The sequence below is a fragment of the Serinus canaria genome, chromosome 25, assembly GCF_022539315.1.
Source record: "Serinus canaria isolate serCan28SL12 chromosome 25, serCan2020, whole genome shotgun sequence".
Lineage (NCBI taxonomy): Eukaryota > Metazoa > Chordata > Aves > Passeriformes > Fringillidae > Serinus > Serinus canaria.
Window position 1 is genome coordinate 12,916,790 of NC_066338.1, and position 23,245 is coordinate 12,940,034.

At 57.0% G+C, this 23,245-nt stretch overlaps 5 protein-coding genes and 1 long non-coding RNA gene across 9 annotated transcripts; 5 read left to right on the forward strand and 1 right to left on the reverse strand.

Annotated features, from left to right (window-relative positions):
- Window positions 1-221: 221 nt before the first annotated feature.
- Window positions 222-4,059, forward strand: LOC103823931 (protein S100-A4-like). Of its 2 annotated transcripts, XM_050984644.1 has the most exons (4): window positions 222-715; window positions 896-1,360; window positions 1,449-1,596; window positions 3,708-4,059. In XM_050984644.1, exons 3-4 carry the CDS (start codon window positions 1,456-1,458, stop codon window positions 3,870-3,872), a joined length of 306 nt encoding a protein of 101 aa, XP_050840601.1. In that variant the 5' UTR covers window positions 222-715; window positions 896-1,360; window positions 1,449-1,455; the 3' UTR covers window positions 3,873-4,059. The 2 variants fall into 2 exon arrangements, with proteins under 2 accessions (XP_050840601.1, XP_009097355.1); XM_009099107.4 differs by having other exon boundaries at window positions 222-1,360.
- Window positions 4,060-6,530: 2,471 nt separating this feature from the next.
- LOC127060669 (protein S100-A4-like) lies at window positions 6,531-7,455 on the forward strand. Its single transcript, XM_050984645.1, has 3 exons — window positions 6,531-6,688; window positions 6,969-7,122; window positions 7,214-7,455. Exons 2-3 carry the CDS (start codon window positions 6,985-6,987, stop codon window positions 7,376-7,378), a joined length of 303 nt encoding a protein of 100 aa, XP_050840602.1. The 5' UTR covers window positions 6,531-6,688; window positions 6,969-6,984; the 3' UTR covers window positions 7,379-7,455.
- A 679-nt stretch (window positions 7,456-8,134) lies between these two features.
- On the reverse strand, window positions 8,135-10,933 carry LOC127060691 (uncharacterized). Of its 3 annotated transcripts, none has more exons than XR_007779979.1 (5): window positions 10,532-10,933; window positions 10,145-10,347; window positions 10,073-10,108; window positions 9,413-9,964; window positions 8,135-9,105 (listed from the first exon to the last, which is right to left on the reverse strand). It is a non-coding gene; the product is annotated as an uncharacterized LOC127060691 (long non-coding RNA). The 3 variants fall into 3 exon arrangements; XR_007779978.1 differs by lacking the exon at window positions 10,532-10,933 and having other exon boundaries at window positions 9,413-9,685; window positions 9,908-9,964; window positions 10,073-10,127; window positions 10,181-10,384; XR_007779977.1 differs by lacking the exons at window positions 10,073-10,108; window positions 10,532-10,933 and having other exon boundaries at window positions 9,413-9,685; window positions 9,908-9,964; window positions 10,145-10,384.
- A 648-nt stretch (window positions 10,934-11,581) lies between these two features.
- Window positions 11,582-13,047, forward strand: LOC103823982 (protein S100-A12-like). Its single transcript, XM_009099184.4, has 3 exons — window positions 11,582-11,660; window positions 11,737-11,890; window positions 12,718-13,047. Exons 2-3 carry the CDS (start codon window positions 11,738-11,740, stop codon window positions 12,910-12,912), a joined length of 348 nt encoding a protein of 115 aa, XP_009097432.3. The 5' UTR covers window positions 11,582-11,660; window position 11,737; the 3' UTR covers window positions 12,913-13,047.
- Window positions 13,048-15,705: 2,658 nt separating this feature from the next.
- LOC103823983 (protein S100-A7A-like) lies at window positions 15,706-18,052 on the forward strand. The gene is made up of 3 exons (XM_018924234.3): window positions 15,706-15,818; window positions 16,225-16,436; window positions 17,781-18,052. Exons 2-3 carry the CDS (start codon window positions 16,245-16,247, stop codon window positions 17,943-17,945), a joined length of 357 nt encoding a protein of 118 aa, XP_018779779.1. The 5' UTR covers window positions 15,706-15,818; window positions 16,225-16,244; the 3' UTR covers window positions 17,946-18,052.
- A 2,653-nt stretch (window positions 18,053-20,705) lies between these two features.
- LOC103823933 (protein MRP-126-like) lies at window positions 20,706-22,992 on the forward strand. The gene is made up of 3 exons (XM_009099108.4): window positions 20,706-20,841; window positions 22,117-22,275; window positions 22,550-22,992. Exons 1-3 carry the CDS (start codon window positions 20,833-20,835, stop codon window positions 22,727-22,729), a joined length of 348 nt encoding a protein of 115 aa, XP_009097356.1. The 5' UTR covers window positions 20,706-20,832; the 3' UTR covers window positions 22,730-22,992.
- The last annotated feature ends 253 nt before the right edge of the window (window positions 22,993-23,245 follow it).

Here is a 23,245-nt window from a genome sequence, read left to right on the forward strand (position 1 = left end):
TCATTAGTAGGATCTCATAGCTCACTCATTAATGGGATCTCACAGCTCATTAATGAGATCACAGAGTTCATTAATGGGCTCTAGCAGCCCCCCAGCAGCCCCGGGCTCCCGTGCGAGCCGAGCCCGGGCTGTCCCCGTGGGAACGGGCGGGGCCGGGCTGAGTCAGGGCCGAGGAATCCCCGCGGGGCGCGGCCGGGCCGTGACTCAGCCCGGGGGGTGCGGGGCGAGCGGGGCTGGGCCGGGCCGGGCCCGGCGGGACCCGGAGATCCGGGGACAGCCACCCCCAGGTCTCATTTCGGGGAGCAAACACGGGAATTGCTGTCCCTTTGCCAGCCCTGGGGGCCATGGGGGGACAGGGTGGGTCCCGTTTGTCCCCCCCGTGTAGGATCGCTGGGAATTTGGGGGGTTCTGGTCCCCAGATGGGGACAGCAGCCACCCCCCTGTCTTGGCTGATGCCCGGCTGTGCCACCCCTGTCCCCAGGGTCACTTTGTGCCAGGGAAAATGGGCAGCTCGTTAGTGGGATCACAGAGATCATTAACGAGATCACAGAGCTCAGTCATTAATGGGATCTCATAGCTCACTCATTAATGGGATCACAGAGCTCATTAATGGGATCACACAGCTCGTTAATGGGATCACAGAGCTCACTCATTAATGGGATCAAAGAGCTCATTAATAGGATCTCACAGCTCGCTCGTTAGTGGGATCACAGAGGTCATTAACGGGATCACATAGCTCACTCATTAATGGGATCTCATAGCTCACTCATTAATGGGATTACAGAGCTCATTAATGGGATCACACAGCTCATTAATAGGATCACACAGCTCGTTAATGGGATCACACAGCTCACTCATTAACGGGATTACAGAGCTCGTTAATGGGATCACACAGCTCGTTAATGGGATCTCATAGCTCATTCATTAATGGGATTACAGAGCTCATTAATGGGATCACAGAGTTCACTCATTAATGGGATCACGGAGATCATTAATGGGATCACAGAGCTCACTCATTACCAGGATCACAGAGGTCATTAACGGGATCACACAGCTCATTAGCGGATCACAGAGCTCGCTCATTAAGAGGATGACAGAGCTCATTAATGGGATCTCACAGCTAATTAATGGGATCTCAGAGCTCACTCATTAGTGGGATCACAGAGCTCATTAATGGGATCACACAGCTCGTTAGACAAAAATGAGGCGCGGGCGAAACTCGTCTTGAGGAGCAGCTGGGCGTGCTGGGGGTGCCCCGGGGGCAGTGCCACCCTGTGCCACCCTGTGCCACCCTCCCAGGCTATAAATGCCCGCCGTGCCCCTCTGCCCCATCCCTGAGGAGCTGATCAGCGCTCAGCCGGTGAGTCCCCGCTCCCCTTCCCCCCTCCAGCACCCCAAAACCCGCCCGGGACCCCCCCATGATGGCACCCCCTGCTCTGTGTCCCCAGGCTGGCCATGGCGTGTCCCCTGGAGCAGGCGATGGCCCTCATGGTCACCACCTTCCACAAGTACTCGGCCAAGGAGGGCGACAAGTACAAGCTCAGCAAGGCCGAGCTCAAGGAGCTGCTCAACAAGGAGCTGCCGGTCTTCGGGAGCGTGAGTGGCCTTGGGGACATCGCCGGGGTCCCTTGGGGGTGGAGGGGCACGAACCGACCAGCCCTGGCTCCTTCTCTGGGTCTTTGGCCCGGGTGTTTGTCCTGGGTCTTTCTCTGGGTCTTTGTCCTGGGTCTTTCTCTGGGTCCTTCTCTGGGTCTTTGTCCTGGGTCTTTGTCTTGGGTGCTTGTCCTGGGTCTTTGTCCCGGATCTTTGTCTGGATCTTTGTCTCAGGTCTTTTCTCCTGGGTCTTTGTCCTGGGTCTTTCTCTGGGTCTTTGTCTCGGGTCTTTCTCTGGATCTTTGTCTCGGGTCTTTTCTTCTGGGTCTTTGTCCTGGGTCTTTCTCTGGGTCTTTGTCCTGGGTGTTTGTCCTGGGTCTTTCTCTGGGTCTTTGTCCTGGGTCTTTGTCCCGGGTCTTTTCTCCTGGGTCTTTGTCTCGGGTCTTTGTCCCGGATCTTTGTCTGGGTCTTTGTCCCAGGCCTTTCTCCTGGGTCTTTCTCTGGGTCTTTCCTCCCGGGTCGTTCTTTCTCTGGGTCTTTGTCCCAGGTCTTTTTCTTCTGGGTCTTTCTCCAGGTCTTTCCCCTGGGTCTCTTCTTTCTCCCATGTCTTTTCTCCCAGGTCTTTGTCCTGGGTCTTTCCTCCTGGGTCTTTTCTCCTGGGTCTTTTCTCCCGGCTCTTTTTTCTCCCGGGTCATTCTCTGGGTCTTTTTTCCAGGGTCTTTGTCCCCGGTATTTTTCTCCCGGGTCTTTTCTCCCAGGTCTTTGTCCCGGGTCTTTTTCTGGGTCTTTGTCCTGGGTCTTTGTCCTGGGTCTTTCTCTGGGTCTTTCTCCCGGGTCTTTCTTTGGGGTCTTTTCTCCTGGGTCTTTTTTCTCCTGGGTCTTTTCTCCCAGGTCTTTCTCTGGGGTCTTTCTTTCCCTGGGACTTTTCTCCTGGGTCCTTTCTCTCTCGGGTCTTTCCTCCTGGATCTTTCTTTGGGTCTTTGTCCCGGGTCTTTCTTCAGGTCTTTCTCCTGGGTCTTTGTCCCAGATCTTTTTCTCCCGGGTCTTTCTCTGGGTCTTTCTCCCAGGTCTTTGTCCTGGGTCTTTTTTCTCCCAGGTCTTTCTTCAGGGTCTTTACTGGGATCTTTTCTCCCGGATCTTTGTCCGGGGTCGTTTTCCTCCCGGGTCTTTTCTCCCGGGTCTTTGTCTCAGGTCTTTGTCCCAGGTCTTTTTTCTCCCAGGTCTTTCTCCAGGTCTTTTCTCCCAGGTTTTTCTCAGGGTCTTTTCTCCTGAGTCTTTTTTCCTCCCAGGTCTTTTCTCTCCTGAATCTTTTTCCTCCCAAGTCTTTCTCCTCCCGGCTCTCTGCAATCCTGGTGGATCCACCCCTGGCACTCCAGGGAAAGCCCTGGGGAAGAGGAGGGACGAGGCCTCCAGGGGCTCAGCCCCAGAGGAAATTTGGCTTTTTTTAAACCCACAGAAATATTTTGTTTGGCGAAGGAAATCACGCTCCCGTTTCCATTTATTTCATAATTTCTTTTTTTAACCCTCACTTCCCTTTCTCAGCTTGTGGTTTCAACCAGGAAGCGAATTTTTAATTTTTAAATTTTTTTTTTTTGCTAAATTTTTCCACACCCGGGAGGCCCTTCAATTCAACTTTATTTATTTATAAATTTATTTATTTTGCCAAATTTTTCCACATCTGGGAGGCCCTTTAATTTTATTTATTTATTTATGTATTTATCTATTTATTTATTTATTTAGCCAAATTTTTCCACAGCCGGGAGGCCCTTTAATTTTATTTATTTATTTATTTATTTATTTAGCCAAATTTTTCCACACCTCGGAGGCCCTTCAATATTTTTATTTATTTATTTATTTTTTTTTTTAAAATTTTTTATTTTGTTTGGCAAATTTTTCCACACCCCGGGAGGCCCTTTAATATCAATTATATATTTATTTATTTACCCGAATTTTTCCACCCCCGGGAGTCCCTTTTGGTAATTTGGGCACTGCCCAGCTCCCCCACCTGCAGCTGCCGAGTCCAAAATCCCTCCATGAGGCAGAGGAGGGGAGAGGGGAGGGCCAGGGGCAGCCCCTGTCCCCAAGCCCTGTCCCCAAACCCTCTCTCCCGGCAGAAACAAATGGACGAGGCCGAGTTCAAGCGGCTGATGATGGACCTGGACCACAACAAGGACAGCGAGGTGGATTTCAAGGAGTACGTTTGCTTCCTGGCCTGCATCACCATGGGCTTCAACGAGTTCTTCAAGGATGACCCCAGCAAGCAGCACCGCAGGAAGTGACCCCAGAATGACCCCAGAGTGACCCCGGAGTGACCCTGGAGTGACCCCAGAGTGACCCCAGAATGACCCCGGAGAGACCCCCAGGATGACCCCGGAGTGACCCCCAGAGTGACCCCTCCAGTGACCCCTCCCCGATCCCATCCCAGCCCTGAGGGGTTTTCAATAAAAGCTTTTCCCTGATCCCGGATGAGTTTTGGGGTTTTGTTCATTTTTTTCCCCCCAATCCCGGCTCAGTTTTGGGGTTCCGTCCAGGCTCTCCCCAGCCCTGGTTCAGTTCTGGGGTTCTGTCCAGGCTCTTCCCAATCTTGGTTCAATTCTGGGGTTCTGTTCAGGCTTTACCCTAATCCCAGCTCAGTTCTGGAGTTCTGCTCATTTTTTCCCCCGATCCTCATTGAGTTCTGGGGTTGTTTTCAGGTTTCCCCCAATCCTCGCTCAGTTCTGGGGTTCTGTTCAGTTCTGAGGTTCTGTTCAGTTTTGGGGGTTCTGTTCATTTTTTCCCCCAATCCTGGATCTGTTCTGGGGTTCTGTTCAGTTCTGGGGTTCTGTCCAGGCTCTCCCCAGTCCTGGTTCAGTTCTGGGGTTCTGTCCAGGCTCTCCCCAATCCCAGCCCAGTTCTGGGGTTCTGTCCAGGCTCTCCCCAATCCCAGCCCAGTTTTGGGGTTCTATCCAGGCTCTCCCCAATCCCAGCCCAGTTCTGGGGTTCTGTCCAGGCTCTCCCCAATCCCAGCTCAGTTTGGGGTTCTGTCCAGGCTCTCCCCAATCCCAGCCCAGTTCTGGGGTTCTGTCCAGGCTCTCCCCAGTCCCGGTTCAGTTCTGGGGTTCTGTCCATCTCTCCCCAATCCCAGCCCATTTCTGGGGTTCTGTCCAGGCTCTCCCCAGTCCCGGTTCTGTTTTGGGGTTCTGTTCAGTTCTGGGGTTCTGTCCAGGCTCCCCCCAGTCCCGGTTCAGTTCTGGGGTTCTGTCCAGGCTCTCCCCAATCCCAGCCCAGTTCTGGGGTTCTGTCCAGGCTCTCCCCAGTCCCGGTTCTGTTTTGGGGTTCTGTTCAGTTCTGGGGTTCTGTCCAGGCTCTCCCCAGTCCCGGTTCAGTTCTGGGGCTCTGTTCCCACCACCAGCCCTGACTCACCCCTTCCTCCACCCCCGTGGGATTTTCCACGGCGCCTCAGCCCCGCCAGGGTTTATTTTGGGAGAAATTCCAGCAAAACCAACTCTCGGATGTCCCCTGGAACGCTCTGGCCGGCTCGGGGAGGGTTCAGGAGCGGTGCCCTGGGTGCCACCAGGGTCGGGGGGGCACCAAACCTGGGCGAGGCAGCACAGCCGGAGCCACATCGGGGCCACATCGGGGCTGGCATTCGGGAGCCGCGGGACTCCCCCGCCCCCGGCAGCTCCGGGCAGGTCGGGGCTGGTTTGGGAAAGGTCCCTCAGCTGCTTCCCAGATTCCCAGAGAAATAATTCCGGCTGTAAAAACCCCACACAAAGCACGACAGAGCCTGGCCCCAAAACCCCCAGGTCCTCCACAAACCCCCCAAATCCTCCCCAAACTCCCCAGATCCTCCTCAAAGCCCTCAGGTCCTCCCCAAACCCCCCAGATCTTCCTCAAAACCCCCAAATCCCCCCAAAGCTCACAAATTCTCCCCAACCCCCCCAAATCCTCCCTAAAGCCCCCAGGTCCTCTCCAAAGCCCCCAAATCCTCCCCAAAGTCCCCAAATCCTCCCCAAAGCCCCCAAATCCTCTCCAAAGCCCCCAGATCTTCCCCAAAGGCCCCAGATCCTCCCCAAACCCCCCAGATCCTCCCCAAACCCCCCAAATCCTCCCCAAAGCCCCCAAATCGTCCCCAAAGCCCCCAAATTGTCCCCAAAGCCCCCAAATCCTCTCCAAACCCCCCAGACCCTCCCCAAAGCCCCCAGATCCTTCCCAAACCCCCCAGATCCTCCCCAAAGCCCCCCCAGATCCCTCCAGGAGCTCCAAATTTCCCCCTTCCCCTTCTCAGCCCCCTTTACAAAGAACCCCCCCGGAGTTTCTGCCCCTGCCAGGGATTCCCCCAAATTCCCACTGTCCGAGGGGGTGACGAGCCTCAGCCTCGGGGTTTTGTTTTTTTCTTTTCTGCCGAAATTTAAAGACCCTCCCCGAGCGGGGGTTTGGTGAATTTCCCACCCTGAGCATCGCGGCAGCCGCGGCTTCGTCCCCGTTTTTGTCCCTCTGCCCAGCTGGGGGGTCTGGGGGACACTCGAGGGGGTCTGTCAGGGCTGGGGGTGACACTCGGGGGTTTTGCCAGGGCTGGGGGTTGGGCAGGGCCGGTTCCCGGTGCCCCCGCAGCTCCCGGACACGTGCCCGGGCCACGGGAACCGCTCCGTTACACAACGGCGCCGTTAGGAAACACAAATCGCTGCCAGGACACCGAAAAAGGAAAAAAAAAAAAAATAAAAAAACCTTCGGCACAAGCCCGGCTCGACACCACCCCCGAGGCCGAACCGCGCTGGGTCCCGGCCGAACCTCGGGATGCTGCCCCGGTGGCACCGGGCATGGGTGGGGCGAGGGGGATGCGGTGCCCACCCCGAACCCCGAGGGGCTCTCCCGGCCCGGGTGGTCCCTGGGCAGCCCCAGGGGCACATTTTGCTCCTCCTAAGCTGCCGTGGCAGGGGAGCTCCCGGGCTTTAATTTCTCCTCCTTTTCTCCTTTTCCAGCCCGCTCCGGGCGGGCTCGGGAGCGTCGCTGCCTCCCCGGCCGGGTGTGGCCCAGGCGGGGTTATAAATGCCAGGGCCTGAGGCTGGCTCCCCTTCCGCCCTGCCCGATCTCTTTTGTCTTTCCTAAGCTCTCGGTGAGTTGTTTTTCCCCCCCTCCCTTCCCTCGCCAGATGTTCTCCAGATGTCGCCAGGCGCGGCTGAGAGGTCCTGGCAGAAGTTCCCGCTGCAGGTGCCGAGCTGGGAATGTGGATTTCACCTGGCGAGGGCTGCAAAAACTCCCGAGCCCCTTCCCCGCCCCGTTTTCCCCCCGTTTTGGGGTTGCCCAGCCCGGCCGGGGAGGGAACGGAACATCCCGGGACGGGGGATGGGCACCTGGGGGATGCCAACTCCTCTGTGCCCTCCCCGTGTCCCCAGGCTTGCCGCTGTCCCCATGGCGTGTCCCCTGGAGCAGGCGCTGGCCGTGGTGGTCGCCACCTTCCACAAGTACTCGGGCAACGAGGGCGACAAGTACAAGCTCAACAAAGCCGAGCTTAAGGAGCTGCTCACCAAGGAGCTGCCGAGCTTCAGCGTGAGTGCCAGGGGGGGACACTCCGGCCTTCGGGGGGGGTGGGGGGTGCAAAGCCCGATTTTAACCCCTCCTTTTCCTCCTCCTCGGGTAGAAACAAGCCAGCGAGGCGAGTTTACAGAAGCTGATGAGCAACCTGGACTGCAACAGCGACAACGAGGTGGATTTCCAGGAGTACGTGACCTTCCTGGCCTGCATGGCCATGATGTGCAACGACTTCTTCCAGGACCTGCCGGACAAGATGCCGCGCAGGAAGTGAGGGCAGGGCCCGGCACCGCCCCGGGACCCTCCCGTTGTGCCCCCGATGCCATTTCAATAAATCTCGATTTAAACGAAGCGGTTTTGCCCCCCCCGGGGGTCTCTCTGGCCGGGCTGGGGGAAGCTGGGGGTGATGCCAGGCTGGCTCTGGCTCAGGTTGTGCCCTGGGCTGGGGGAAGCTGGGGGTGATGCCAGGCTGGCTCTGGCTCTGGTTCTGGCTCTAGTTCTGGTTCTCATTCTGGCTCTGGCTCTGCCGGGACTGGGGGAAGCTGGGGACCATGCCAGGCTGGCTCTGGCTCTGGCTCTGGCTCTGGCTCTGGCTCTGGTTCTTTTTTTGGCTCTGGTTCTGGTTCTGCCCTGGGCTGGGGGAAGCTGGGGGTGATGCCAGGCTGGCTCTGGCTCTGGTTCTTGTTCTGGTTCTGGTTCTGGTTCTGCCCTGGGCTGGGGGAAGCTGGGGGTGATGCCAGGCTGGCTCTGGTTCTGGTTCTGGTTCTCGCTCTGGCTCTGGTTCTTTTTCTGTCTCTGTCTCTGGTTCTCGCTTTGGTTCTGGTTCTTGTTCTGGTTCTGACTCTGTCTCTGTCTCTGGTTCTGGCTCCGGTTCTGGCTCTGGCTCCGGTTCTGGCTCTGGTTCTTTTTCTGTCTCTGTCTCTGTCTCTGTCTCTGTCTCTGTCTCTGGTTCTCGCTTTGGCTCTGGTTCTTGTTCTGTCTCTGTCTCTGGTTCCGGTTTTGGTTCTGGTTCTGGCTCTGTCCGGGGTGGGTGCTGCCCCCCCGAGCCCTCGGGACCCTCCCCCGGGGCCGCTCCCGGGCAGCCCCGCCGGGCTGAGTCAGCCGTGCCCGGCCGCTGCTTCCCCGGAGCCGCTCACACCCGCAGGGCTGCGGGAACAGCTCCGAGCTGGAATTCTGCCCACTCGGGGTCTGTCCCTCACCCACCGCCCCACGGATGTCGCGATTGTCGCCATTGTCCCCTCCCCACGCCCGGTGCCGCGGGGTTTCTGCCGCGTTCCCGCCCGGGGTGCGGCCGTGCGGAGCAGCCACTTCCCGGTGCTCCGGGCCAGCCCATGCCGGTCCCGGCCCCGCCGCTCCGTTCCTCCCCCGCTGGTGACCCTTCCCCGTCCCTTTGTCACCCTGCGGGCTCCAGATGTGCCACACGCTCCTTCCAGATGTGGCCGTGCCCCCTCCACCATCTTCGTGCTCAGCTCGGGGGTGCCACAAAGGGACGGGAGGAGAGGGAACGGCCTCAGGCTGTGCCAGGGGGGGCTCATGGGGTGGAATTTCCTCCTGGAAAGGGCGGCCAGGACTTGGCAGGGGTTGCCCAGGGAGGGTGGGAGTGGCCACCCTGGTCTGGGTGAGCAGGTGGGGGTCGGGCACAGCTTGGGCGTGGTGATCTTGGAGCTTTTCCAGCCTCTGGGATCCCGGGATTCTATAATTTAGGAGGAAAAAAGTCTCCATCCCTCCAGAGTCAGTGAACCCCCAGAGAACGGGGCTCTGCCAACCCTGTACCCCCGGGCAGGTGAGAGGGACCCCCCAAAAATCCCAGACCTCACCTGTGGCCATCTGAAGGTGGAATGATCCACCCTAAATCCATCCCTCTGTCAGGGATCCACCCTGGATCACTCACCTGTCCTTGTCCCACTCCTGTCCCCATGGCACTCACCTGTCCCCATGGCACTCACCTGTCCTTGTCCCACTCCTGTCCCCATGGCACTCACCTGTCCCCATGGCACTCACCTGGCCTTGTCCCTGTCCCCATGTGGTCCAGCCATGCCCCCTCCTGTCCCCATGGCACTCACCTGTCCCCATGGCACTCACCTGGCCTTGTCCCCCTCCCATCCCCATTGGTACACAGGTGGCCTTGTGCCCCTCCTGTCCCCATGGCACTCACCTGTCCTTGTCCCACTCTCATCCCCATGGCACACAGATGGCCTTGTCCCCCTTGCCAGGTGGCCCAGCCACACCCTGTCTGGTCTCCATGGCACTCACCTGTCCTTGTCCCTCTCCTGTCCCCATGGCACTCACCTGTCCCCATGGCATTCACCTGTCCTTGTCCCACTCCTGTCCCCATGGCACTCACCTGTCCCCATGGCACTCACCTGTCCTTGTGCCCCTCCTGTCCCCATGGCACTCACCTGTCCCCATGGCACTCACCTGTCCTTGTCCCCCTCTCCTGTCCCCATGGCACTCACCTGTCCTTGTCCCTCTCCTGTCCCCATGGCACTCACCTGTCCTTGTCCCCCTCCTGTCCCCATGGCATTCACCTGTACTTGTCCCCCTCTTGTCCCCATGTCACTCACCTGTCCTTGTCCCACTCCTGTCCCCATGGCACTCACCTGTCCCCATGGCACTCACCTGTCCTTGTCCTACTCCTGTCCCCATGGCACTCACCTGTCCTTGTGCCCCTCTCCTGTCCCCATGGCACTCACCTGTCCCCATGGCACTCACCTGTCCTTGTCCCTCTCCTGTCCCCATGGCACTCACCTGTCCCCATGGCACTCACCTGTCCTTGTGCCCCTCCTGTCCCCATGGCACTCACCTGTCCCCATGGCACTCACCTGTCCTTGTCCCCCTCTCCTGTCCCCATGGCACTCACCTGTCCTTGTCCCTCTCCTGTCCCCATGTCACTCACCTGTCCTTGTCCCTCTCCTGTCCCCATGGCACTCACCTGTCCTTGTCCCCCTCTTGTCCCCATGGCACTCACCTGTCCTTGTCCCACTCCTGTCCCCATGGCACTCACCTGTCCTTGTCCCCCTCTCCTCCCCATGGCATTCACCTGTCCTTGTCCCACTCCTGTCCCCATGGCACTCACCTGTCCCCATGGCACTCACCTGTCCTTGTCCCACTCCTGTCCCCATGGCACTCACCTGTCCCCATGGCACTCACCTGTCCTTGTGCCCCTCCTGTCCCCATGGCACTCACCTGTCCCCATGGCACTCACCTGTCCTTGTCCCCCTCTCCTGTCCCCATGGCACTCACCTGTCCTTGTCCCTCTCCTGTCCCCATGGCACTCACCTGTCCTTGTCCCTCTCTCCTGTCCCCATGGCACACACCTGTCCTTGTCCCACTCTCATCCCCATGGCACTCACCTGTCCTTGTCCCACTCCTGTCCCCATGGCACTCACCTGGCCTTGTCCCTCTCTCATGTCCCCATGGCACTCACCTGTCCTTGTCCCACTCCTGTCCCCATGGCACTCACCTGTCCTTGTCCCTGTCCCCACGTGGCCCAGCCATGCCCTCTGCCATCCCCAGGCCTGTCTGAACCCGTGTCCCTGTGGTGCCACCCGTGTCCCTCTGCCCAGCCCACGCGCGTCCCCTTCCCGTAGGGACGCGCCCGTTCCCATCCCCAGCCCCGTCCCTTTGTCTCCCTCTTTTGCAATTTTGGGATTTTCTGGCAGCAGTTCCCGGGATCGGGAGCCTGGCGGGAGGAGTTTCACCACCTCTGTCATCGTCACTTCCCAAAAACCTTCGTGACCAGCTGGACTCGGGGTGGGGGCTCCTCACCACCCCCCTCCAGACACCTGGGGTTCTGCAGCTCCTTCTGGGAATACTGGGAATACTGGGAATACTGGGAATACTGGGAATACTGGGAGGGGTCAGCTGGGAATTGGTCACCCAGGCGATGCCCTGGGTTATCCTCGGGCAGCAATTCCAGCTGCCGGGAAGTGCCACCTCCCAGGACTGGCTGGCAGAGTTCCACCCAGCAGGATTGTCCCCTGGATCCGGGGCGGTGCCCTCCTGGAGGGGTGGCATGTGCTGCCCACCCCTGGCACCTGCCAGGGGGAAGGGAGTTGGCGGAGAATTTTCAAAGCCGGACAAAATAAAAGTTTTTCGAGCGCCTCTCGGTTGCCCCACCTGTGAGTCAGAAAAAAGTTTAATCCAACTCCTGTCCAGCAGCCAAATTCACCAAAAATATCGGTGACAAACCACGTCCCCCCTGGGTAAAACCGGTGTCACCTGGAGACCCCCACCCAGAGAAGTTCCTCCTCCATCTCCTCCACCAAACACTTGGAGAACGTTCCAGAAAAGCTCCTGCGCCATCGCTGACCCCCGATGTAATTTTTGGCGTCTCCTTGTTTTTCCTGACGAGTTTGGGGCTTCCCCTCCCTGGATAACAGTTCCTGGATGGGGTGAGGAGCCCCAAATCCTCACCTGGGCGTGCTGCGTGCCTTGCACAACTCCTGGAGTTCCTGCCCCGCCGGCAGCTCCGGGAGGGTATAAAAGGTGCCATCCCCAGCTTGGCACCACCGATCCTCCTGCTCCTCCCTTTCAGAGCCCAGACCTCCTCCAAGGTGAGCATATCCTTCCCGGTGAGTCCCGGGGTCGGGGTTCCCTTCGATGTTTTGCCGTTTGTGCCTTTCCCGGCAGGATGAAAACCGACCTGGAGCTGGCGCTGGAGTGCGCCGTCAACGTCTACCACCGGTACGCGGTGCGGCAGCCCATGGACGACTACCTGAGCCGGGGGGAGTTCTCCAGCCTGCTCAAGGAGACGGCCGAGCCCTTCCTGAGGAACACCGTGCCGGTGAGACCCCGGGGGGGGGGGATCGGTGGGGTGGGATCAGTGGGGTGGGATGGGATCAATGGGGATTGATGGGATGGGATCAATGGAATGGAATGGGATCAGTGGGATGGGATGGGATGGGATCGATGGGATGGGATCAATGGGATGGGATCAATGGGATCGATGGGATGGAATCAGTGGGATGGGATGGGATTGATGGGATGGGGTAGGATGGGGTCAATGGGATGGGATCAATGAGATGTGATGAGATGAGTTGGGATGGGATAGGTTGGGATGGGATCAAAGGGATGGGATCGATGGGATCAGTGGGATGTGATGGGATGGGATAGATTGGGAGGGGTTCAAAGGGATGGGATCCATGGGATGGGATGGGATCAATGGTATGGTATGGTATGGCGTGGGATCAGTGGGATGTGATCAATGGGATGGGATGGGTGGGAATGGGCCTGGGAGATCCTCTCCTTCCAGGGATGTTGGGCAGGGACACCTTCCACTGGATCGGGGCGCTCAGAGCTCATCCTTGGGCACTTCCAGGGACCCCTGGGGATGGGGGCGGTTCACAGAATTCCCAGAATCACTGGGTCGGAGGAGACCTTCAAGATCATCCAGTCCAACCCACCCCCAACCCCTCAACTAAACCCTGGCACCCAGTGCCACATCCAGGCTTGTTTAAACACATCCAGGGCTGGTGACTCCACCACCTCCCCTGGGCAGAACATTCCAGAACTTTATCTTGGGAGCTCCCCAAAGGGAGGGAAGGTTTTTTGGGGTTCAGCCCTTGCTGGGTGAGGGTGAGTGACCCCGAGGTGACTCTGCTCCCCCCACAGCCCAAAACCACCATGGACAGCTACATCGGGCAGCTCTTCACCAAAGCCGACGCCAACCACGACGGCCGCCTCAAGTTCACCGAGTTCCTGACCACGCTGAGCCTCGTGGCCATCGATGCCCACAACAGGTCCCACAAGAGCCCTGGTGGTGACCATGGCCACGACCACGGGCACGGGCACAGCCACCGTCACTGAAACGGAGCCATCTCCCACGGCGGCCGAGCCACGGGACTCTGCGTCCCCCCAGGAGCCTCAGCCCTGCACCCAAACCTTTGTCACCTGCTTCTGCTTTGTGGCATTGAAATAAAGTCCCTTCCTTTGAGCACCAAACCCATCCGTGTTCCGTGTCCTGGGGTCTCCCCTGGAGGGGGGTGAAGCCCACCCAGCCCATGATTAAACCCAGATTGAGGGGAGAGTGGCATGGGGGGGATCTTGTTCAGGGCAGAGGGGGGGTCAGGACAAGGTTTTGGGGGGTCTCCAGTGGGCAGCACAGGCTGAGGGGGCTCCTGGAGGGTGTCAGATCTGAGGGTGAAGCCCCAGGAAGTGCCAGAGGTGAAACACAGTTGGGGGGGTCCTTCCTCAGGTCTCTGCCAAGACCCGGCCCTGGAACTGGGGGTGCCACATCCTGGGGGTGTCACATTCCGGGGATGCCAGTTCCCAAGGGTGTCACATCCTGGGGGTGCCACATCCAAGGGGTGCCAGATCCCAAGGGTGTCGCATACAAGGGGTGCCAGATCCCAAGGGTGCCACATCCAAGAGATGCCAGATCCCAAAGGTGTCACATCCAAGGGGTGCCACATCCAAGAGATGCCAGTTCCCAAGGGTGTCACATACAAGGGGTGCCGCATTCAAGAGACGCAAGATCCCAGGAGGGTCACATACAAGGGGTGCCAGATCCCAAGGGTGCCACATCCAAGGGGTGCCAGATCCAAGAGATGCGAAATCCCAGGAATGTCACATCCAAGAGATGCCAGATCCCAAAGGTGTCACATCCAAGGGGTGCCAGATCCCAAGGGTGTGACATTCCAGGCATATGTGAGATGTTTTTGTGACCCCAAAAGAGCCCAGCAGCCCCAGCAGAGCAAAGCACGAGGCCGAGGGGCTCCGGGGGCTCCATCCTGGGAGCTGCTCAGAGGAACGGCCGCTCTGCAGAACCAGTCGAACCTCTCATGGTTTGGGACACATCCCCCAGGTCACCACACACCTGAAAGCCACCGTGGGCTCGTGAGGGCTGAAAAAGGAGGGGACAAGAGCTCCAGTGAGGGGACACTGAGTGGGGAACCCCCAGGCTCAGGAGGCTCCAACATCAGCCCAAACCAGGGCCTGTCCCGGGTGAAATCAGCGGGGTTTGGGTGGCACCTCGGTGACACAGGACAGCTCTGAGTTTGGGGAGCCTCCCTCGAGGCAAATGTCACTCACTGCCACCCCCGTGTCACTCGGGCACTGCTGCCCTTGCAGGGCTGGGCATCGCCAGGTGCTCCCCCAGAGGTTTTAGGGAAAAACTGGGAAAATTGGGAAAGGGGCCGAGGGTGGGAGGGACGAGAGCACCAGAGGATTTCCTGGCCAGCTGGGGGACGAGGGTGCAGTTTGGGAAGGGTGACACTCAAATCTGGGGTGGGTGACACTCCAGTTTGGGATGGGTGACATTCCAGTTTGGGAATCCAGTTTGGGATGGGTGACACTCCAGTTTGGGTTCCCAGTTTCGGGTGGGTGACACTCTAGTTTGGGATGGGTGACACTCCAGTTTGGGAACCCAGTTTGGGATGGGTGACACTCCAGTTTGGGATGGGTGACACTCCAATTTGGGATCCCAGTTTGGGATGGGTGACACTCCAGTTTGGGTTCCCAGTTTCGGGTGGGTGCCACTCCAGTTTGGGATGGGTGACACTCCAGTTTGACATACCAGTTTGGGATGGGTGACACTCCAATTTGGGATCACTCCAGTTTGGGATGGGTGACACTCCAGTTTGGGATGGGTGACACTCCAGTTTGGGATGGGTGCCAGTGTGCAAGGAGCCCGTCCGGGAAACAAAAGGAGCAATGCAGTGAGTCAGGGATACCGGAATAAATCCGTGCAATGCCCCGGGGACACAGGAGCATCCTCAAACAGGAACGGGCACCCCCGGTTCAGCTGGTCCTTCCCTCTTCCTCCTACCCATTGTCTGCTTTTAAACTTGTCATTGTCTGATTTTAAACCTTTTAATTGTCTGATTTTAAACCTTTTAATTGTCTGATTTTAAATCTTCTCATTGTCTGATTTTTAAACCTTCTCATGGTCCGAATTTAAATCTTCTCATTGTCTGATTTTTAAACCTCTTAATTGTTTGATTTTTAAACCTTCCCATTGTCTGATTTTAAATCTCATTTTCTGATTTCAAATCTGCTCTTCTTTGTCCCTGACATGGGTGACACAGAGGTGACAATTGCAAAACATGCAGCATTTCCTGCACCAGCCAGAAAAGACCCTGGCCTTGTGTTTTCTCCTGGTTTTGTGCCCAGTTTCCTCCAGAAAATCTCTGCAGCGAGAGCAGAGTACAAGTAGAAAACAATGGAAAATATTCTGGAAAACAAGTTATAAAATACAGATGCTGCTTTGTCTTGGGCAGCGTCCAACCAGTTGGCGTTGTAAAAAACAGAAATCACATTAAAAGCTCACCCAGGGGACAAAGCCATCCCTGTTTCCATGTGCAACAGCCCAGTTCGCTCCTACAGCAGAAGGAAAATGCGCAAATTTTTCGTCGTGTTGCAAAACTCCCCAAGTTTTGGCAACTTCTGCCCGGACGGCCTTGCCCTCGACATGGAGGTGTGACCAAGCCAGAGTTTTTCCCCTCCCTGAGCCCTGTCAGAGGTGATGGAGGGGCCAAGGACAACATTTCCAAAGCCTGGTGGGTGCAACCAGGAACTGGAGCGTTGGAATGAGGCCGGGAGGGGCTCGGGGTTCCCACCTGGCAATTTCCAGGTGCGGGAAATGTGAACTCAAGCTGATGCTTGTGGCAGGTGTGTCACCAACTCTGATGAAACAGGACCTCAGACAGGTATAAAAGGGCTGCTCCAGGCTCCTGGGGCACACTGACGGATCCAAACCCTCCTCGGAGACCAGGGTGAGTAGGACAAGGATGGTCCTTGCAGGGGAAAGGATGAGGGAGAAGAAGTTTGGGATCCATCAGCCCAGGGTGATGGGTTCTCTTCGGGGTAGAGCAGGAGGTTGGTTTGGGTTGGAAAATGAGGACAAATTATTGGGGTTCTGGTGCCATCTTTGGTGGAGTCACCACTAATTCTGTGCCCTCTGCCCCTGCTGGCCTGACCCTGCTTCCCTCACCTGAGAAAGGTCCTCAGGTGTGTTGGAACAAGCTGCTCCTTGGCAAAGCCAAGCTGGAGCTGTATCCCATCAATATCCCCAAATCCCCTCATTTTCTACTCCCCACCAAGGACCTGCAGGTGCCCCCAGGCTCAGGCGCAGTTTTTTGTCCCCTCTCACACTTCGAGGTTTGTCCCCAACCCCTGCAGGTCCCCCCCAGAGCTCAGCCATGTCCACCAGCACCCACAGCCAAGCCGGGAGCCGGCAGTTCCCCGGGAATTGCACCCTGGAGAAGGCCCTGCAGACCGTGGTGGACACGTTCCACCAGTACAGCATCCGCCAGGGCGAGATCGACCTCCTGAGCCTCGGCGACTTCACCACGCTGCTGAAGGAGCAGGCGCCGTCCTTCCTGCAGACCTGCGTGAGTGCCCGAGGGACAACCCCACGGGGATGGGGCTCAGGACCCCCCTGGGGGTCGGGGGGTTTCTGTCACGCCCAGTTTGGGGTCGCCCCTGCTCTTCCTCCTGCCGCGCGTGGTGGTGGAAAGCGAATCGGGCGCAGCGAAATTTAAAATTCTTCTGGTTTTTGCAAGGCCCAAATCGAAAGGTTCCACGTGTGTGGCGCTGGGGAAGTGAATTGAACTCACACCTGAGCAGTCCAGCCACGCAATCTAAAATTATTCTGGTTTTTGCAAGGCCCAATCGAAAGATTCTCTTTTCAATGGCAGATCAATTGTGAAATCTTTGCCGTCGTCAGCAATCCCGCCCTGGCTCTGATTATGACCCGAGCTGTCGTTTCTCGTGTTGTAAAAATTGGTTTTGGAGGTCTGCAGGATCAGAAAATCCGTTTGGATCCCTCTTTGAGGCGTCCCCTTGAAATCTGAGCCCACACAATTGCATTTTTTCTCCTGACGCTGCGAGAAGAAATGGCTGTGGCATCCATGTGTTGTCTTTGTTGAAGGACCTCAGCAAACTTCTCCAGGGCTTCTTGGGCCTCGGCTGAGAGGATTCTGGGAGCTCTAATGTTGCAGTCTCCTCTCAATAAGTTGGAAAGTGGTGCGAGTTCATCCTTGGTGATTCCCAAAATTGGCCTGGTGCAACTGATTTCTCCCAAAATTGGCCTGGTCCAACTGATTTCTCCCCAAATTGACCTGGTTCAATTGGTTTCTCCCCAAATTGACCTGGTTCAATTGGTTTCTCCCAAAACTGGCCTGGTGCAATTGGTTTCTCCCAAAATTGGCCTGGTGCAATTGCTTTCTCCTAAAATTGGCCTGATCCAATTGGTTTCTCCCAAAATTGGCCTGGTCCAACTGATTTCTCCCAAAATTGGCCTGGTGCAATTTATTTCTCCCAAAATTTGCCTTATCCAACAGATTTCTCCCAAAATTGGCCTGATCCAATGGATTTCTCCCAAAATTGGCCTGGTTCAATTGGTTTCTCCCAAAATTGGCCTGATCCAACTGATTTCTCCCAAAATTTGCCTTATTCAACTGATTTCTCCCAAAATTGGCCTGGTGCAATTGATTTCTCCCAAAACTGGCCTGATCCAATGGATTTCTCCTAAAAGCCACTGTGTCCCCAACCACAGGGATTTGGGACAAAATCCTGTCCCCTCTGGTGTTTAATCTGGGGCTAAGGGCGAGGCAGGGGAGGGCTGGGACATCCTGCAGCTTCCAAACCCTTCCCAGGGCAGAGAAGGATCCACCCAGCTCCAGGAGTGGAGCCGAGGCAGGGACGTGACCCTCACCTCGTGTCCCCAAATTTAGGACAGGAACCGGGCTGGCTACTTGGAGAAGCTCTTCCAGGAGACCGACCTGAACAAGGACAAGGAGGTGAGCTTTGAGGAGTTCACCATCGTGCTGAGCAAGCTGGCCGACGACGCCCACCGCATCAGCCACGGCTCCGACCGCTGCGGGCCCGACCAGGACTGAGCCCGGCCGTGGAAAAATGGGAGAGGGAAGCTTGGGGAACTGGGCTCTGGCTGCTCCCTGCCCGCCTGGAGCAGCCCCTTGGCACAATAAAGCAGCACTTGAAGTTCTCTGAGCTCCTTATCCATCGTGGGGGTGGGAGGGACAGAGGGACAGAGGGACAGAGGGGGGTGGGTGGGGTCACCTGCAGCCATGGTTTTGTCCAAAAACCCTCATGAAGCAAAATGTTCCCAGTGCCCAAAATCCTCTGGTTTGGGATGTTGGGGTTTCAGGGTGTGTTGGCGATGATTTTCTGCCGTTCAGACACTTCCATGTCCCAACACTGCCACACCCAAATCCCAAATCCTGCACCTCAGGCACTGGGAATGCTCTGCTTGATGACAATTTGGGATTTGGGAAGTTGGGGTATCGGGGTGTTGGGATATGGACCCCGGGGGGACAAAGCTGCTGCTCCCTCTCCCCACCCCAGCCACTCTCCTGCCCCTAAAAGTGAGTTTTGAAAGAATTTTGCAATTCTTTGCAACCTCGGGGTGTTCCAATGGGTCTCTGGGCACCTCCCAGCAGATCCTGGGTTGTTCCTGCTCTGGTTCATGGATCCCTGGCCAAGCCTGGGCCTTGGGGACAGCTGGACAGGCAGGTTCAGCTTTAAGGACACCTGCAGAGCCACCCAAGTGGTGCCAGCGCCTGTCCCTGTGACCCCCTTGTCCCTCAGTGCCTGCACTGACCACTCACACCTGGGGGTCACCCCTGGCTTGGAACCCCCTGTCCCCCATCCTTGTCCCCCATCCTTGTCCCCCATCCTCGTCCCCCTGGCACCTCCAGGGTGATCAAAGGGAGTCCAATTGCACCAAATTCCTGAAATTGCACCAAAACTCCGCAACACGGCGGCCGCCCCCGGACACGCGGTTGTGAAACGTCCCCGATGTCCCCAGATGTCCTGTTCTGCAGCAGAACCCGCTGGTTGTGAAAGCAGAGCACCCCAGCAGCCAGGGCTGGGGGCTGGGGGTGGAATCCCGGGGTCCTTTCATTTGGGAAAGACCTCCAAGGTCGAGTTCAGCCTGTGATCTGTCCCCACCTGGTCACCCACACCAATGTCCAGCCTGTGACCTGTCCCCACCTGGTCACCCAGACCTGTCCCCACCTGGTCACCAATGTCCAGCCTGTGACCTGTCCCCACCTGGTCACCCAGACTTGTCCAGCCTGCGATCTGTCCCCACCTGGTCACCCACACCAATGTCCGGCCTGTGACCTGTCCCCACCTGGTCACCCAGATCTGTCCCCACCTGGTCACCAATGTCCAGCCTGTGATCTGTCCCCACCTGGTCACCCAGACCTGTCCCCACCTGGTCACCAATGTCCAGCCTGCTACCTGTCCTCACCTGGTCACCCAGACCTGTCCCCACCTGGTCACCCAGACCAATGTCCAACCCTTCCTTGGACACCTCCAGGGATGAGGACTCCAAACCTCTGTGGCCTGGTTGCCCTTTCCAGGAGGAAATTCCTGCTGGAAGGAGCTCCTGAACTCGGCCTTGTTTTGGCCTCCAAACCCAGGAGTCCCAAGACCAACCTGAGACCAACCATGACGAGACCAACCCGAGCTGGGCAGGTCCAACAAACCCCAGAGGAGATTGCTGAGTCAGCAGGCAGCTCGTTTTGATGAGGAAACCCTGGAAAATCTCGTTTTGCTCCCAAACTTGGCGGCTCGGAGCCGCCAGGCCCGCGCGAGGCCTACGCCAGGCCGAGAAAAACCACCACAAAAAAAAAAAAGCCACAAAGGAGAGACAGAGCCCTGAAAAGAGAAATAAAAATGCACCTTTCAGCCACACCTGGGCTCTGCAGCTCAGGGCACACCTGGGGTGGGGATGGAACGGAGCTCCTGGAGCTGGGCCAGGCCGGGAACACGCCCGGATCATCTTTCATGGACAGCTGGTTGCTGCAGGCTGGGGACGGTCCCGGTGCCACCCGTGCCCCGTGTGACACAGCCGGCGCTGCCAGGAGCGGGTGGCACTCGGTGTTGTGCTCTGGGGAGGGGTCAAAGGTTGGGCTCGGTGGTTTTGGAGGTTTTGGGCAAGGCGTGGGATGCTGGGATGCATCAGGGGTGGGGACATTTTGGGGACCGTCAACCCCCGGCATCAGCAAATGGCCCTGGAAAGGAGGAAAATGGGGAAAAATCCCAAATGTGGACGAGTCCCAAATGTGGAAAAAATCCCAAATGTTGAAAAATCCCAAATGTGGAAGAACCCAAATGTGGAAAAATCCCAAATGTGGAAAAATCCCAAATATGGAAGAATCCTAAATATGTAGAAAACAAATGTGGAAAAATCCTAAATATGGAAAAATCCCAAATATGGAAAAATCCCAAAAGCAGGAAAATCCCAAATGTGGAAGTTTCCAAATGTAGAAAAACCCAAATGTGGAAAAATCCCAAATATGTAAAATTTCCAAATGTGGAAAAATCCCAAATGTGGAAGAATCCCGAATATGGAAAAATCCCAAATGTGGAAAAATCCCAAATATGTAAAACTTCCAAATGTGGAAAAATCCCAAATGTGGAAGATCCCAAATATGGAAAAATCCCGAATTGGGAGGATCCCAAGGGAAAGGAGTGGAAGGATCCCAAGGGAAGGGGCTTTTGCCCAGAGCTGGTGGCCAATCCCAGCAGGTGAGGGGACAGGGCCACCCCCACCTGAGCTGGTGACACCCCGAGCTTGCGGGAAAAGCCACAGAGCCCCTTTTGGGGAACTTTCTGGAGCCTTGAGCAATGCCAGGGGCGTTGTGGGGCCAGGAACGGGACAGGACGGGGACATTTCACAATGGGGACACTTCATAAGAGACACCGGGGTGGCACCGGCCCCGCAGCCGCCCCAGGGGACCTCGCTGAGGTGACAAGATGAGCAAGGCAAGTGCGGGGTGGGGGCATTTGGGGGTGTCCGTGCTCTTTTCCAGGTGATCCGAGGTGTGAGGATCCTCAGGGAGCTTCTCCTCATCTCCACCCCGGGGTCCTGGCTGGGCAAAACCAAATCCACAGCCCGTGAGGAGAGAGGTTTCCTCCTGGAAGGGGTTCCTGGCCACCAAAGAGGCTCCTGGACGTCAGATCTCCTGCTCTGTGTCTCCAAAGAGGGTTTTTGGGGTGTTGTCACCTGCTCTGTGTCCCCACTGAGGGTTTTTGGGGTGTTGTCACCTTCTCTGTGTCCCCAAAGAGGGTTTTTGGGGTGTTGTCACCTTCTCTGTGTCCCCACTGAGGGTTTTTGGGGTGTTGTCACCTTCTCTGTGTCCCCAAAGAGGGTTTTGGGGTGTTGCCACCTTCTCTGTGTCCCCACTGAGGGTTTTGGGGTGTTGTCACCTTCTCTGTGTCCCCAATGAGGGTTTTGGGGTGTTGTCCCCTGCTCTGTGGTTTTGGGGTGGTACCAGCTGCTCTGGTTGGGTTGGCACCAGAACCAGGCTTAGGCCAGGCCCATTTTGGGGCCAAGACAATTCTGAGCTCTCACCTGTAGGAGCACAGAGGCTGAGAGGTCCTTCAGCCTCCTTGGAGGAAATTCCCACAGCTCCAAAGAGGAACGTTCCTCCCCAGATTCTCCTGGATCCAGCCCAGTTATCCCTGATTCTCCTGGTTGTCCCAGATTCTCCTGGATCCAGCCCAGATATCCCAGATTCTCCTGGATCCAGCCCTGATATCCCAGATTTTCTTGGATCCTGCCCAGATATCCCAGATTCTCCTGGGTCCAGCCCAGATACCCCTGATTTTCCTGGATCCAGCCCCGATATCCCAGATTCTCCTTGGATCCAGCCCTGATATCCCAGATTCTCTTGGTTGTCCCAGATTTTCTTGGATCCTGCCCAGTTATCCCTGATTCTCCTGGTTGTCCCAGATTCTCCTGGATCCAGCCCAGATATCCCAGATTCTCCTGGATCCAGCCCTGATATCCCTGATTCTCTTGGTTGTCCCAGATTTTCTTGGATCCTGCCCAGATATCCCAGATTCTCCTGGATCCAACCCGGTTATCCAAGATTCTCTTGGTTGTCCCAGATTCTCCTGGATCCAACCCGGTTATCCCAGATTCTCTTGGTTGTCCCAGATTCTCCTGGATCCAGCCCCGATATCCCAGATTCTCCTGGATCCAGCCCGGTTATCCCAGATTTTCCTGGACATTCCGACTGGCCATTCCTCCTGCAGGGCCAGCAGAGCCAGCAGCCGCTGTCGGAGCTGGAGAAGGCCATGGACGCCATCATCGACGTCTTCCACCAGTACTCGCGCCGCGAGGGCGACCGGGACACCCTGACCAAGAAGGAGCTCAAGCTGCTGCTGGAGAAGCAGCTGGCCAACTACCTGAAGGTGAGGGGCTGGATCCCAGTGCCTGGAGGCTCCCCAGGGTTTGGGTTCACCCCCTTTCCTGCTCTGCTCTCCACCCCATCCCAAACATTCTCCACGGATGGAACCCTCATCCTCTTCTCTGCCAAAATCAGCCCAAAAATCTCCTTTTCCACGCCACAAACACCCCCAAAAAACCATTTTTTTTCTCATTTGGAGCTCACCTTCCTAAAGGAACGTTTTGTCCCCCCCCAGGGATGGAGATTTTGCCCTCACTTTGTCCCCTCTTCCTTCACAGCACGTGAAGAGCCAGGCCACCATCGACCAGATCATGAAGGACCTGGACGTCAACAAGGACGCCCAGATCAGCTTTGGGGAGATGATGCTGCTGGTCACCCGTGTCACCTGTGCCACCCACGAGCACCTGCACGAGGTGGAGGACCACCAGCACCACCACCAGCACCAGCACCACCACTGAGGCAGCTCCTCCCAGCAATCCTGGAGCTTGGAGAAGGTTCCGGAGCTGAATCCAGCCTTAAAATCCTCCCTCCCTCCTCCTCTTCCTCCTCCTCCTCCTCCTTCTCCTCTTCCTCCTCCTCCTCCTTCTTCTCCTCCTCCTCCTCCTCCTCCTCCTCCTCCTCCTCCTCTCCTCCTCCTCCTCCTCCTCCTCCTCCTCCTCCTCCTCCTCCTCTCCCTCCCAGCGCCGTGCCTTTGCTGCCAAATAAAGATTTCCAAAGCTCTCCTGGGTCTCTGTGGGTTCTCCTGGTTTTTTTTTTTTCCTCTCCTAAATCCACCTTTGGGATTTGGGAATTTGGGATTTGGGGTTGCACCCAGGATTTGACAGATTTTTGCATTTCCAACCGGAAAAAAAACCCTTTTTTTTTTTTGGCCTGCTGTGGTGGTGGGCAGGAGCTGGGAGGAAGGATGGGGAGGGATGAGAAATATTTTTTGCAGAAAACCTTTTTTGGGGCATTTTTGTTCCACAGGTAGTGGT